This window comes from Falco rusticolus, chromosome 1, assembly GCF_015220075.1.
Source record: "Falco rusticolus isolate bFalRus1 chromosome 1, bFalRus1.pri, whole genome shotgun sequence".
Lineage (NCBI taxonomy): Eukaryota > Metazoa > Chordata > Aves > Falconiformes > Falconidae > Falco > Falco rusticolus.
Window position 1 is genome coordinate 7,911,467 of NC_051187.1, and position 15,175 is coordinate 7,926,641.

At 51.2% G+C, this 15,175-nt stretch overlaps 2 protein-coding genes across 5 annotated transcripts in view; both read left to right on the forward strand.

Moving 5' to 3' along the window:
* The first annotated feature begins 323 nt into the window (after positions 1–323).
* TSEN54 (tRNA splicing endonuclease subunit 54) lies at positions 324–10,566 on the forward strand. Of its 2 annotated transcripts, XM_037408246.1 has the most exons (11): positions 324–390; positions 511–663; positions 1,893–1,956; positions 2,101–2,184; positions 3,935–4,033; positions 4,342–4,394; positions 4,757–4,855; positions 6,060–6,697; positions 7,262–7,322; positions 8,061–8,177; positions 9,247–10,566. In XM_037408246.1, the coding sequence occupies exons 1-11, from the start codon at positions 362–364 to the stop codon at positions 9,395–9,397; spliced, it is 1,548 nt and encodes a 515-aa protein (XP_037264143.1). In that variant the 5' UTR covers positions 324–361; the 3' UTR covers positions 9,398–10,566. The 2 variants fall into 2 exon arrangements, with proteins under 2 accessions (XP_037264143.1, XP_037264151.1); XM_037408254.1 differs by lacking the exon at positions 3,935–4,033.
* Positions 9,338–15,175, forward strand: part of LLGL2 (LLGL scribble cell polarity complex component 2) — a 37,520-nt gene continuing 31,682 nt past the window's right edge. The window contains exon 1 of one of the 3 annotated variants that reach the window (XM_037408232.1): positions 9,338–9,420. The gene's annotated coding sequence lies outside the window, so the exon portion shown is untranslated. Of the gene's footprint in view, positions 9,421–12,106; positions 12,225–12,817; positions 12,964–15,175 lie in introns of those variants that run through there. The other 2 variants (XM_037408204.1, XM_037408223.1) reach the window with 2 other exon arrangements.

Sequence of the window (15,175 nt, forward strand, 5' to 3'; positions counted from 1 at the left end):
TTGGGGAGGCGTCAAGGAACCTGACAAGGAAATGCACCAAAAGTTCAAGTTTCACCTCAAGCCCGTCTCCTGTTGCTGCGGGTTAGCTCACAGGAGCTAGCTGCCGTGGGGCAGAGCTGGGTGCACAGCTCAGCGCACTGCATCGGTGCCTGGTTTCCGCGCACGGCGTGGCACGCAGCCCAACGTGCGGCTCCCTGCACAGCCCGGGGCGCGCCAGCCGGGTGCCGCGGCCTCCAGCCCCGCAGCACACTGCAGGGCCTGCCCGGTGCCCGCAGCCCTCCGAGCCCCTAGGGGGCGCGCTCGCCGCTCTGCCGGCGCTAGGGCCCAGCGGCGGAAGGAAGCGGCTTCGTGCGCGGCGCCCATGGAGCCCGGCAGCTCCCGCCGCCCGAGGTAGGGCCGGGGCGGGGGGCTGCCCGCGGCACCGGGGCGGGGTTGGTGGCCGGGCCGGGCGGCTGCAGGGCGGGTGTGGGGGCGCTCTCTCCCCTCACTGTGCCACCTCTCGCCCCGCAGCGCGGCGGAGCTGCTGGCGGGCCGCGGGGCCCCGCAGCGCGCTTCCGGCCCGAAGGATTTCCTCCCCGACGGCTCGGCCGAGCAGGCGGAGAAGCTGCGCCGGTGCCGGGAGGAGCAGTGGCAGCTCCTCTCCGAGGAACGCGTGGGGCGGCGGTAAGTCCCCGGGGCCGTGTAGGGCCACCGGGCTGCGAGCTGCTTGTTCCCGGGGAGGGATCCCGTGGGGCGGCCGGAGCGCGGCTGCTGGCCCGGCAGAACCGAGCCGGCGGTGCGGGCACAGGGGATTCCCTCGCCCATCCCCTCGGTTCCTCTACACCTCCCTGGCTGCAGCAACAGCCGGGGGGCGCACCCCGGCTGTCCCCTCGAGCAGGGGGGTCGTACTGGCACACCAGTGGCTTCAGGGTGGGTGTTCAGATCCCTCGAAGGGCCCCCCGTTTTCTCAGGTGCGTCCGTAATCCTGCAGCCTTTGCAGACAGCAGCCACTGTCTCCTTGGGCCTTGTCTGAGCTGACACTCCTGTGGCCTTGTGCGGATTTGGCAGGCGCTCGGTGTCCCTCTCTGTCAGTTTTGGTGGTTTCAAGAGCACTGTCAGTCTCTGGAGCTTATAATTTCTCGGGGGACCTTCAGACACTGCCTCTCAGTACATGCTTTCTCTGTTTGGCCTGCTGTTTCTCTGCACTGATCAGTAGCAGCAGAAACTATTCGCATAAAATCACACCACTGGGGACTTTAGAGAGAGAATGGCGACCTCCAGCAGAGGGGCAGGTCAGGTGGGGTGGACCGTTGCCTTCTCCTGGTGTCACGGTGGGCTTTGTTCAAGTACATCTGTAAATGCACGTCTAGGGCAGCAATGGAGTCTCTCAGGGTGGGAGGGCGACTGGGCAGGTTTAGGTTTCCTTCCAGACGGGGAAACTGCGGTACTGACTACAGATGTGGAGCAAGTCCATGGTGAACTCTACAGGTCTTACCTTCTATTTTCTTAAGCCAGCTGCTAAAAATGCATGTTTGCATTTTTGCAAAGTCACCCTCTGCTTCTGAGCTATTACTTTTTTCTTATGAGTCCCTGTGGGTGGGGTACAGCGATTTGAGAGTTTCTTGGCAGCATCTGAACAGTTGTACAATATGGCTTAGGCCATGCATCTCCAGTAGCCTATAGACAGATGACTGTGGTGCGCTGGCTGAAGACACTTTTAACTAGTGGTGATAAAAACTTCAGCTCGTACTGCTAGATCCAGAGAATGGTGACTTTCTAAGGCCTTATCCTCTAAAAATGCCACCTGGAATTTTGCTGCCTTTTGACACCTTCCTAAGCTCATTGTGTTGCTACAGTAGGAGTTGATCGTGGCACACAGCTAGTAATAACAAACTAATCTTTAACCTTCTCAGGAGGAGTCTGGTGAAAGCTGAGTGGAAGCCAGGACAGGGCATCGTGGAGCTGCAGTCCCCTGCGGTGAGTCTGCTACAGAGTGTACTCAGTGTCATCATCTCCTGCTGGCCTTTGCAGATCCCTTAATTTGCTTCTTGAAATGGGAGAGAGCTTGGTTGTCAGCAGGGAACAGCCAGAGCCCATCAGGGATTTGTGCTTTTGTTTCAGGGGAAGTTCTGGCACACCATGGGGTTCACAGAGCGCGGCAAACAGTGCCTGCTACCTGAGGAAGCTCTGTACCTGCTGGAGTGTGTAAGTAGGGGATACCTGTGCATGGCTGGGGGCATTGCGTCCTGCCTGAATGGTTGGAGGAGCTGCAGTAGCTTTAGACTGAAGTCAGAAATCACTTGTCCTTGTTGGTCACTGCTGCAATTTGAGCAGCTGATGAACACCTGGTTCTTGAGGAATTGTCTCTTTTAGGCTGTTGCTGATGGAATCGTTTGTCTCCAGGCCATGGGTTCATAGCCACTGTGTCATCAGCAGTGTGCTAGTTGGGTCAGTGGCCAGCTTATTCAGCTGGTATTGTGTTTAACCCATTCTTATGTCAAATATGATAATAAAGAGAACTTCGACAGTCCAGGAAAACTCACTGTTCTGGAAATTTCTGGAAATGAGATCAAGCCATTGTCTCCTGTTCCTTGCAGAAATTAGTTGGAACAAAAGGTTTGACACTGAGAAATCCTTTTCCTCAGAACTGGTATACAGTTAATTAGGCCATCTGAGACTGGTCAGTGTCTATCAACTTTCTGTCATAAGTTGACTTCCCCCCTTATCCCCAGTGTATCTTGGATATTTTGCAATGGCAGGGTTCATAAGTGCATTAGCAGTTTTTCTGTGCTTCTCTAAGAGGCTGATGGGAGTTAGTGAAACTCTATCCAGCTTGGTAGGGCCACATTTAGGCACTAAATCAGACCTTTCTGTGTGAAGAGTGTTGGCATGAGAAGCATTTATAGAGCAGCCAGTGCTGTATGTGCTCTACCCTTACACAGAGATCTGTGGGGTTGTACTTGGCAACTCTTCCCAGTATATATGGCAGAAAGAAATTTAAATGTGGCAGACAGAGGTGTGAGACCAGGTTGCTTTCAGTGCTTCTCTGCTGGCAGAAATGCTGGTTAGGGCTCAGTTGGATTTCTTTGCTGTACAAAGGGGGTTTTTTGGTCTCTCCACCAAAGCCTGTTGTCAGTAGAAAAAGTGCACTGATCTAAAGGGGAGCTTTTTTCCCTAAGCAAAACCTAATCAATTGATTATGGGCATCTGATGCCATCCCTTAAAGGTAGGGTTTTTTTACCTCTGGCATTTTGATTAAATAGATTGTGAACAAACTGATGAAAATAAATTTAGTCAGTTGCCGAGTACCAAATCTCCCCAAAAGCAGAAAAGACCAGTTAGATGCCTTCAGCCCATCCCATGGGAGAGGTGTGGTTCCTTGTGTTTTGTTTTCTTTGTTTGTGAGTAAACACACCGTAAAAAAAAAAAAAAAAAACCAAAAAGGAGGAGAAAGAAGCATAGCCTAGAACTGCTTCTTGGGGGTTAGTTGCTGTGTCCTGGGGAATCTACCTATGGGATCACTGAGGCTGGAGTAAGTGCCATCTGAGGATGCTGTTGATTGCTCTGCTCCAGCTCTCTGTTATATTGGTCCTAAATGTTTTTGTAGTTGTGCTGTGCCCTGAATCACTGAGATCATCAAAGTTAAAGAAAATCATCTCCCAAAGCAACAATTATCTTAACAGTTAAGCGTTGTGCTCCCAGCTACATCCTCTAAACAGATGCAGCACTGGATCAGGAGCTGACAGCTGTGAGTGGGAACTTCTTACCTGGCTGCTAGGATCAGGGCATGGGGGAACTGGGCTTGGGAGAGGGACTGTAAGTAATCCAGGTGGCACATGGATATCATGTCAAGGAGGGTGCTGGGATCATGTCAGGACCCGTGGGAAGAGACTGGTGTGAGCTTGCATAGATGTCTTCCCTGTGATTCTTTCAACACCAAGCTTTTGCCCTGCAGGGCTCTGTTCAGCTCTTTTACAGGGATCTGCCCTTGTCAATCCAGGAAGCCTATGAGATCCTGCTGTCCCAGGAGGCAGTGAGCTTGCCACATTACCAGGTGTGTTGGGACCTCCAGCTGTTGCAGGGAGGATGAAGGCAGACAGCCCAGCCTCTGCCACACAGCCTCTCCAGTGGCTGAGAGCAGAACAGCACAGTTAGGGAGGGAAGGGGAGTAATTCTCAGTTTCTCCCTTTCACCTTCTTCCAGGTGATCAGTTCCCATTTCCCTGCCTTTGCTTTGGGTCCTAGCCCTGGCGTTTTCTCCTCTGCCAGTGCCACACTGTGTTCACTTAGTCATAGTGGAGCTGGAGTAAATTGTTTGGTTGTAGGGTAGTCATTTAACCCTCTTGATTTCCTTTGCTCTAAGGTGTTCAGCCACTTGAAGCAACTCGGTTATGTTGTACTGAGATTCGACGCCAGGTAATCAACTTTTCCTTTCCACGCTGCTTTCTCTTTTCTGAAGACTCTGAGCAGCTTTGTATGCCCCTCTGAGTATTGTATGGCTCCATTGGGATGGCAGAGAAGAGGACTTTGAACCTGCATTCCATCTCTTGGGAGAATTAAAGGCTAAAAGTGGCATTCTGCCCTTCCTTGCTCCTCCCTCTTGAGGAGGTGGTTGGGAATATGAAGTGGGGCATGAACTGAGGACCATTCAGGTCATGCTTGTGGATTTTCTGTGCCTGGAATAAAAGGTTTCTGCAGCTGTATTCTGGGGGCTGAGCAGAAGGGTAGTTATACTGCATCACCCTGCTCTCAGCCTCTGTGTTGGTGTCTCATTCCAGCACTGTCCTGTCTCCCTATGAGAGGCAACTGAACTTGGAAAGTCATTGCAAGAGCTTTGGAAAACACCATCGCAAAAGGAGGAGGAGTTCCAGTCCCCGGTAAGGATGTGGCCCAAAGCCTTCTTCCATCTTCTCCCAGGCCCCAACTGGCTCAGGAACAGCTACTAAGTGTCTGAGGACACTTATGCTGTGGGTGACCTGTCTGACAGCCATTCTTGGCTGTCCTCAAGCAGTGCAGAGCTTTTTCTGAACTCGTGCAGTGTTCCCTTTTGTCACAGCTGTACTTTGTGCAGGGTGTGTTCAAGAGGGGTGAACTGCCCTTGAGCCTCCCAGCTGCAGTGGTGAGGTGCCAAAAATAGAAGGGTAAAGTCAGTGCAGAAGAAGCACGTGGCAGACATCTCCTCCTCCTCCTCTTTTTTCAGAGGGGGCGCAGACACCACAGTGCACATCTTGCACTTATCCACCCCCTCAATGCAGCTTATGCTAGGACCGTACAGCAGAGAGCAGTTGGGTCCTGGTCCTTGCACACGGCCTCTAGGCGTTGCCAAAGTGCAAACAGGTGACACAATTGGTAATTTTGCTAGTAATTATGACAGCTTCCAGTAGGTGGCGTCATCCTTTAAGAAACAGGGAGGATGAGTCTGGTCTGCAAGTCCTTTCCTATTAACAAGTACATCAGCGCTTAAGGAGTTACGGAATTTTAGGAACTGGGAGATAAAACTGCTGGTTTAGGAATTGCCTTATCTTCTCTGGAACCAGGGACTGAATCTCATACCAGTTAAAGGTGCTGGTAAGAAGGTTTCTGCCTGGCCTCTGCTAATTTGGCTGAAGTCCATCGTGAGGGAGGGCAGTGCTAGGTTAACGTTTGGACTCAACAATCTTAACGATCTTTTCCAGCATAAACGATTCTATGATTCTACGTTTGTGTGGAGGTGGTCGGGTCAGTATATGGGGTGTATGGAGGCTGATTGGGAATGTGTATGTGCAAATCAAGGCTGGGATTCTCCTGGGCGTTGAAGTAAACCTCATGCAGGGCTGCTGAGTTTATTCTGCCTTTGGCATTCACTGCTTGATTTTGGCCTGCTTTTTTCCCTTCTCGCTTTGTCACACAAGCAAACACTCTCCTTCCAGCCAAGATGTTTGCAACCCCCCTCTGTCTGGGGGTTCCTGCCACCTTTGCCGTCCTTCTTCCAGGTTTGGCAGACTGCATCCTTCCTGTTAGCAGGGAGGAGGCAGGATTTAAAGGGAATAAAGTGCCGCCGCACACTCTCCCTGTCTTTTATACTGCTGCTTCTGTCTTTAGGTCACATGAGAAGAAATATAAAGGATCCGAGGACCTTCCAGAAGCTGAAGGGACCTCCAAAAAAGATGGAGATGACCGTGGAGATTCTAGCTGCCTTCCCATGGATGAAAAGGCTTTGTCAGAGCAGCCAAAGGAATCGGATGCTGGCTGTGGAGACGGGGAGTCAAACCCAGTTCCTCTTGATACAGGACAAAAGGACTCCCTGAGCAGCTCCTCCAGGAGCTGGGTTGGAGACCACAAGGAAAGCAGCATTGGCACCCATGCACCCCGCTGGGATTTTACCACCATCATCTTGCCAAACGTGGCCCCAGACCAGCCGTGCACACATCTGCCCTCACCTGACAACGGGCTCTTGCCGGAGAACGTGTTGGGGAGGGAGGTTGATGCAGCTTGCTGGTGCGCACGCATCAATCAGAAACAGGAGAAGCTGTCACGGAAGGAAAGGGAGCAGCAAGAGGGGGAGAGCAGGTACAAGAGCAGTGTCAATGCTGACCGGGAGGTGAGGCGCTGCTCCAACTGGCAAGAGTACAAAGCCCTTCGGGAGCAGAGGAGCCAGCAGAGGGTTTGGAAACGACCGCCGCATCTCTGGGACCAAGCTGTCACACCGCTTCTGCGGCCTGATGAAACTACTTCATCAGGTAGTGGCTCTGGGAACTTAACAGGGATCCCCTTCTCCCCGCCAGCTCTGTGAAACATTGCCTGGTATGCTACAGCAAAAGAGATGACATGGAGAAGCTGAACATGAGTTTTGGGGGATGATACCTTGGGAAGGAGAGTCTCATTAGAAGACTAGGCAGGTCTAGGCAAAGCAGGCACAGAGGAGCCCAGCCACGGGCATGGGGAGAGAGAAGAAAATTTTTCTTTTGCCTTTCTATCTCTTTCTATAGCCCACTCATGTGCCAGGATAAACAGGGCCTTGGGAGGTCTTCTGATCCATTCCCCATGTCCTACTGTGTTGCAGTCCTTCCTGCTAGGCTGTTAGGCATGTGAAACCAGGGCCAGCAAGATGCAGTGCAATTGCAGGGTGTTGAGGGCTGTGCGCTAGGAGATGAGGAAGTTGAGGTCTTTGAAGTAGCCAGTGGTGACTGTGGTGCTGCCAGCCATTGTCGGAGGAGGAAGGCTTTTGGGTGGTGGTGGAGTGCTTGGAGTGCCCTGAGAGAGAAACAGCTGGTCTGATCCTTTCCTGTTCCTTCTCCCTCCAGCTGCGCTCCTCCAGCAGATCAGCGTGCTGCAGCCCTCCCACATCCTGGATGGAGCCTCCCGGTTAGTATCCAGTCAGCCAGCTCGTAACTGTTAGGGAGTGGGGCTGTCTTGTGACTGTCCCTGCTTGTGAGGTCTGTGAGATGCTCACAGCAGCAGTTTGGGAGCTGCCTGGCATCCAGAATGCCAAGAGAATCCAGCGCTCTGTTCCATGGCCCCATTGCATCTGTAGTGAGGGGATGACGTTTCCATGAAGTACCAGGTCCTGCAGCGACAGAGCTAGCTCGTTCCAGGCCAGTTAAAACTTCAGGGTTGCTCTCTTTCCCTGCAGTTCCCTCTCTGCACCCCAGCCAGGTGATCTCCCCCAGAAGTTTGGTTGGGTTTCACCTTGCTTCATCCCTGGAATGTGCTGCCATTCCTGCTGCAGTGATTATGAAACCTTGGCTTTGTGACTTCTGGTTTGCTCCTGTCTCAAAGAGTCTGTGTTGTGTTTGTGTGCAGTCCCTGTAGGGCAGAACATTGCTCTGCTTCAGTAACTGTTAGAGGTGTTCCTTGCCAAGGGGGTTCCGCAGAGAATGGAGTGTGGCAGGTACGGAGCAGGAGCTTTTTCTGGTCTGACAACAGGAAAGGTCTGGAAAGTAATTAGAACAGTTGCAGGGTCAGTCCTTTGAGGAGTGAAGCCTTTCTAAGGGCCCACACTAGCCAGGCTTCAAGAGCTTTTGCTCCCTCCTTCTTCTGCTCGATCTATACCCTAAGATGTTTCAGTACCATATGTATGTAGATGTGTTCTCTCTTCTGTAGGCTGCAGGAAGATCCAGAGGGCATGAAGATAGACTTCAACGTGTATCAAGCAGATGCTGTGGCCAAGTTTAAGAAGACAAACCCTGGAAAGCCATATGTCAGGATGTGTGTTCGGAGGTATCCATGGGTCTTATGCAGTGTTGTGAAACATCAGTTGCTGTTGTGGAAATTAAGTCCTAATGATCTGTAAATGACCCAGCATCTTGTGAGCTTTACAGATCATCAGAGTGCCTCTCTTTAGGGTGGTCCTGCCCAGAATTTCATTTTCTTTCAATTCCTCCTTTGTTGGAGGCTGTGGCTGACAATTCCCCCAGCCCTTGCACTCAGCCCACGCTATTTGGTCATCTGGTTGCTGCTCATGTCTGAGTATCACTGGAGTCAGGAATAAGAAGCCACAGCTGTATTTATGCAATGCTTGTGAAACTTGGGTAGAGCTCAAGTTTTTCAGGGAGCTGTATGGTACCTGAATCTGCAGGCAGTGCAGGTCCGTATGAATTTCTGCAGATGTACCTCCCTAGAGCTTGCTACAGGCTCAGGGCCATGGGTTTAGTATTTTGATCTTTGTCAAATGTAACTTTAAGATTAGCGTGAACAGAGGATAGGTGTCCCCTTTCTTGCTGGATTGAGAATCTGATACTTAAGGCAGGTGCAAAATCCAGTCTCTGCCTTTAATCATTTTGATATACTAAAACTCTCTCCTCTACTCTGCAGCCGTAATAGAGCAAGGAAGGTGGTAATACAGTTTCACAAAGGTCTGTCATGAGTGAGTAGGATGATCCTTGCTGCGTAGATATTTTCATTTATGAGCAAACAGACTGGAGAATTAAAAGGAGGGAAAAGCAGGTCAGATGTTGATCCCAGCAACCTAAAGATCTTCCTAGCACAAAGGTATTAGGATTGCATTGGATTGGCAATTTGCCAGTAGCTCTGTGAGCCACATCTACAAGGCACAGCGTGGAGCACTGTGCAGTTGCCCTTGTTTTTGGCAAAGGATTTGACAGCTCCCGGTTCCCGGCATGTGGTTTACTCTCTCAGGGCTGGCAGCCTCCTCCTTTGACTGAAAAGAGTGGGGAGGATCACTAACAACTTCTAAGACCAAAGGGACTGTTGTGCTTGCTGGCCAGGACAGCTTTGTCTCTGTACTCCTCTTGCTTTAAGAAAACGGAATATGTTTTTTTCTCTGCAGTTTCGATGAGCAGATTCCATCCCTTCGGGCTTTGAAGCAGGTTACGTATCAGAGTGGGGACGTCCCAGTGGTCTTTGCACTGGTGGATCATGGAGAAATTGCCTTTTATTCACTAAAGGAGTTCAAGCTGCCAGTGGATGTTAATCACTGAAGTTGCTGTCCCTTGCAGAAATGGTATGGGAAGAGCTTTACTCAGGATTTGTTTTCTTGATTAATGAAATATTACAGGAAATAGAGCCTGCAATAACTGGAACCTTGGATAGGTGACCACTTTATTTGCTGTTACAGACTTCACCTACCCAGATGGCTCAGGCATAATAGCAAAATTTACAGCAAACAAGTATGTATGGCTTAGCGGGGCATTTCTGGACCGGAATACACTGCTTTGTTCTTGAAGCCACTGGTTCTTCAGCTTTCTCATCTCGCGGACCAGTAGTTTACCTTTTCTGTGTCATCTTTTGCTGACCGGTGGACCATTAGAAAACACTTTGCTGGTGATCCTCTTGTCACATGTAAGAACCACAGTGCTACAGCAGTCGAATGGGTTGGAGAGTCATTGAGGTCAACCAGAGTCAGAATAAGCTGATCAGATCAGCAGTGGTGTCCTGAGTCTCTGTCATTCAGCTGTGCCAACAACTGTCAGATCATATTCTGATCTGAAAAAGTCACAGTGATAAAACTTGGCCACCAGGAATAAAGTTTCCAGGAACTTGAAAGTAGGAAATGTGCCTTGAACATAATTTCATCAGCCAGAGGTCACAGAAAGCCCCAGAGCATTGCAGATGGCACCCCAGCCTCAGGCTGTAGCGGCTCTGCTGAGATGTGTTTTGGCCACGCAGCATTATGACATATTAAAGTTTGGCCACCAATATCAGCGGGCTGTATCAGATAGTCTCACCTGGGCTGTACTGCAGCCCCTTCTGTTTCAGCCTGACATCCTTTTTCCTGGCAGTGGATCCTTGTATTTTCTTTTGCAAGTGATAAATCCCTGAGTAAAGAAAGAACCTACAAATTCCTCATGAGCCTTCCAGTCTTGTAGCTGTTGTGCTCCAAACTGAGGACATCACTGCTTTCCAGGCCCTACTGTGGGAGCTTTCCACCAGGATATCCAGGTACCAAATTTGCTTTAGCCTCTATGCAAAAGTGCCAGGTGTCAGAAAGTCTGCACAGTGGATAGAAGCGTGCTGAGCATGGCAGTGTTCATTATTGAAGTTTTCAGAACTGTAATAGCAACTGTTTAGGTGCAGTTTATTTGATAATTTTTTAATTCCTTTTGGAGGTGTGGAGAAGGCTAAGCAATAAAAAAGTCTTTTCCGGCAATGCAAACTCCTCAGCGTGGTTCTTAATTCCCCCAGAAACGTTAGTAAGTTATGCAGAGGGAGACACTCTGGGGAGCCTACTAGGACGCCAGTAGCACCAGCTGGGGAATGTCTGCCCATGGCCATACAACCTGTGGCTGCATAACCCTGCTCCTACGCCTGTCTGTGTTGGGATCCACACTGCCACATTCCCTGGGAGGGCAGTGTGACTTGGAGCCTGGAGGAAGTTCCTATGTCTGCATGCAGTTCCAGTTGGCACATGACACCTTGCCATCTTCCTCCTGTGTGATCAGAGGTACCATAGCCCAAGGTAGCAGGGATCTGCTGCAAGCTCTGGGCCTGGTCCTGTTTCTTGCACACACCCCTGTTATCAAATGCTGGAAGCCAGCAGGGCTATCCTGAGGTGAGGGTCTGACAGTTCCTCCCCAGTGGCCTCCCTTTCCTCCCTCCTTCAAGTAGTGCCTTTGCTCTGATAGTCCTCTTCAAATGCTGGGGTTGGCAGTGCCAGTCTGTGACCTCAATGTTCTCCCAGACTTCTACAGATTAAAGGCAGCGGGAAGAGTTTCTAAGAACAGGCACAGCCAGAAGAGCTCCAGTCTGACCCACAGGGCTCATGTTTGTCCTGGAATTAGGTCAAACTCCTGTTGATTTCAATCAGTCTCATCTGCTTATGCCAAGGTGGAATTGTATCGATGAACACTAAGCCACAAGAGCCACCCAGTGAGTTTCGCTGGGGTAGAGACTCCCTGATTCAGCACAAAACAATTACAATTTAATAACCACTGCAGGGAGGATTGAGAAACTGTGGCTGCCTTGCTCAGCACCACAACATTTGATGGTGCCTTTACCAGGATGGGATAGTGATGCAGACTGATACCACTGCTTCATCTTGGCCCACAATGGGGAGCAGCTGGATGTTGCAAGAAGATGACAGAAATGAATGTTTTAATTGAAAAACATCACTTTTTGGAAGCTTGGCTGAAATGTTTGCTGTTACTGGCCCCTTGTCAGAGTTAATTTCAAGCTTTTGCACGGATGCAGAGAGGTTGGCAGATGTTGGACTGCCATTGCACTCTACGTAACTACAGATTCCTTGCCCAGGTGCTGTTGCCGCTGTCTTGTAGCCAAGCTGTGTAGTGAGAGAGCAGCAGTTGCGTGACTTTCTAACTAAGGCTTCAACTTTCTGTGAAGTCTTTCTGTCTCTTTATTTGTTGCGACGACAGGTTGGCATCTTCCCTCGGCTTGGCGCTGGTTCCCCGGGGCTGGCGGAGGAACAGAGCCGGGGGCCTGGCACGGGCTGGGAGCCTGCTTGCCCGGACCCCCTCCGCCGGTGCTCGGGTCTCCCCGAGCACGGCCGCCCGCATGGCGGTGGCCGCTCTCTGATTGGCTGCGAGCGAGCGGGCTGCTGAATTATTTATGAGGCGGCGGCTGAAAGGGCGGGGCGGCCGCGGTTCCCCTGCACTTGCCCGCGAGGGCCCGCCTCAGGAGGGCGGTTACATCCGCTGGGCCCTGCCCCGCTGGGGGCGGGTTGTACGGAGGCCCCGCCCCGCCGCACCCCTCCCGGAGGTGCCCAGGGAGGGAGGCCGCCGCCGCGCAGGCGAGAGGGGAGCGGGCGCGGAGCGGAGCGAGGCCGGGGCGGCCCGGCTCCAGGCCCCGCAGGTGAGCGCGGCTCGCTGGGAATCGGCCCGGGGTGCGGGACCGGGGCCGGCCTGGCGGGACGGGCTCCGCGGAGGGGGGTCCTCGCAGGGGGTCCGGCCAGCGCGGCCCCGGTAGGGCTCGCCACGGCGGGCTAGGGCGGCCCCCGCCCCTCCTGGGCTTCGCGGCGCCCCGTGGGCTTGCTCCCGGGGTCCCTCCGGCGGGGCTGGCAGGTGCTCGGCGCTGCCCCTGCCCCGGGGGTCCGCTTCGCCGGGTGCCCGGGCCCTCCGCGCCGCCTTGCTCCGGCGAGCCCGGCTGCCGGCACCTGGAGCCCCCGTGCCCCCGCGCACCCTGGCTGTGGCTCGTCCACAAAACTTTGGGCAGTGGCGTTGAGGGGGGCGTTTGTTCGGGGGTATTTTTGGGGTGGGTGCTTTTCTTCGGGGTTTTTTGCTTATCAAGTTTGATGCGCTGTGTTTGCTGTGGCCGGAGCGCGTAGCTGAGGGGTCGCGCACGGCAGCTTTACATCCTGGGATTTTGCAGAGGTCGCGGCTGTGGCCGTTTGCTCCGTAACTTCCTGGTTGAGCCCTGGGCGCGAGCGGGGCCGGGGCGCGGGGCCCCGTGGGGGCTGCGAGGAGCGGCCCGTGTCCGCAGTCGCGGCCCCTCGCCCTGCTGCTGGCTCGTCCTGCCGGGGCAGATGTGCCTGCCTGCCGCCGAGCCTTGCAGGTCTCCATCTGCTGCGACTGGCTCCAAGCAGATGCGATTAGTAAGTATTGCAATATCTCCTTTGGGACGCTCTGTTCGCATTTTTTTTTTCTTCTTCCCCTTCAAATCCCTGCCCATATCAAATATATCGTGTTACTGTCGGATTTTTCCTCACGAGAGTTGTAAGAGCTTGGTGGTTGGGGGAATGTGTTATTTCTAACAGACAGTGGGCAGGTGAAACGAGAAGGTGAAACAAGTTGTTTAGCCTTTGTCTCGAGTTGCCGGCAGTAGGGGCAGGGGAACGAGCTAGTTACTGACTTCTCTGCTGGAGGTGATGCTTAACCTTGGCGTTGGAGAAAATTTTGTGCATAGAGCGGTTGAAGTAGACTTCTGGGTCTGCATTTCAGCAGTGTGGTGGCACAAAGCTTTGCAGTCATGTGTGGATAATGACAAGACAGGAGGACAGCCTCGCTGAGGTAATAAAAGTTGTCCGTTGTAACGTGTTACTTGGTGGGGAACGCTGCTCTTTGTAGTCAGCTGAGAGCACTTCAGTCAACTGGAATATCTTGCTTTGCCAAGTCCCAGGTGAAGCTGTATGCCCAAAGCAGCTGCCAGGTGATTTTTAGCTTTGATTCAGGGAAGCTGGTGCTTCTAGCAAGCGGAATGCAAAGTGGTGGTACATCCCAAGGCTGCTCCGTGCATCCTGGCACGTTCTTGTAAAGACAACCTGGCCCACGGAGGGGACAAGGACGATCTGTGCAAGTACCAGGTTGTCCCTAGGCCTGCTCAGTGCTGCTTGTAGCCACTGGAGGGGCTCCATTTAGTTTATGGTATTGAAAAGGGAGAAGAATTCTCAAACATTTTATAGGATGGTGCTGAGGAATGTCTTGACTTTGCTTTTGAACAAATTACGTCTGCTATAACTACTGACTGAAGAAAATTATTAGAGGAGTTAAACTAGTAGAGAGTCCTGTATCTTCTGGTGGCTTTTTGGTACAAAGGTGTGATTATCACTGTGAATTGCTTATAAGAGGTGTGGTTTTTTTCTTGGCTGCCATACAGGGTTGAGAGATGTCAAAGACTAAGAGGTATTAAGCATATATAATGTAATGCAGTTAATCCATGGCAATAATAGTATGTAATAACTGCTTGCAGCCTGATCTTTCTTTAAAATAGTTTATCAGAGGGGAGCGGTGGTAGCTGAAAGTTTGATTTCTGTGCAGAAATTCGATGGAAACTCCAATTCTCATCCAAAAACTTCTTATAATTAGACCGCTTTGTTGCTTTAAGAAACAAATGCTTTCATGGTTTACTCCATTGACACACTATGTTTGGTGTAAAATGCTGTTCCAAAGTTACGAGCCACTCTTCCACTTGAATCATACTGCTTAGCAGAAGCACACAAAGTTTTGCATCATGTGCAATAATGTTGTTCAGTGCAGAGACTTTGTTCTGCTGGAGCGTTTTGAAACTTCATGTTGTCATGCTCCCATGACAAGGAGAACACAATAGGAGTCATAATGACACACAAGGTTTGCACAAGCAGTAAATTCATTGCAAGTGGGCGATTCCTGGTAACTCCAAGTACAAAGCTGTGAAAGTACATGAACTTGTCTGATTTATATGATTGGTTCTCAGTTAGTGTCCATGAGTTCTTGGGGAATCTACCTCTGGTCTTTTATTTAATATTTTCTGTGTTTTGGGAGGGTGATCACCTGCACGTAGTATTGACACAGTCTTTTCGGTCTGTCTCTCCAGGTTCACCAAAATGAATTTTTTTTACAGGAGGATCTTTTGGTTTACCTCTCTGCTAGCACCTGACTACTGTATGCAAGGTGCATCTGAACACTCTCCTGTTACAGCAGTTGTTTAAGGGAGGCGTCTGCATGGTCTCATTAAACTATGAGATTAATGTTGTTAGAACATCTTCCCAGTGAAGCCTTATCCCAGGAAAAGATGGTATCTTATACTTCCAAGCTTTCCACATACTGCAACTATTCCTTCCCTTACTCTAGCTCTTCTGCTTGGCTTGTACTTTCTTGAGTATCTGTCTTGATAGTGTGTTATAGCCAAGCATGATTGTGGAGATGAACTTTACAGTGACAGCCCAGTTGAAGAATAGCTAGGGGTTGTTTCATCGATTTCAAGATAAAGGGGTTCTTAAACTTGTAATTTCACAGTGAGTCGTGTCAGAGTCTGATGGGTCCTATAATCGATTAACTTGGTAAGGCTAGTATTTAAGTGATGCTTTGAATGTGTTTGTTGTTGTGAGA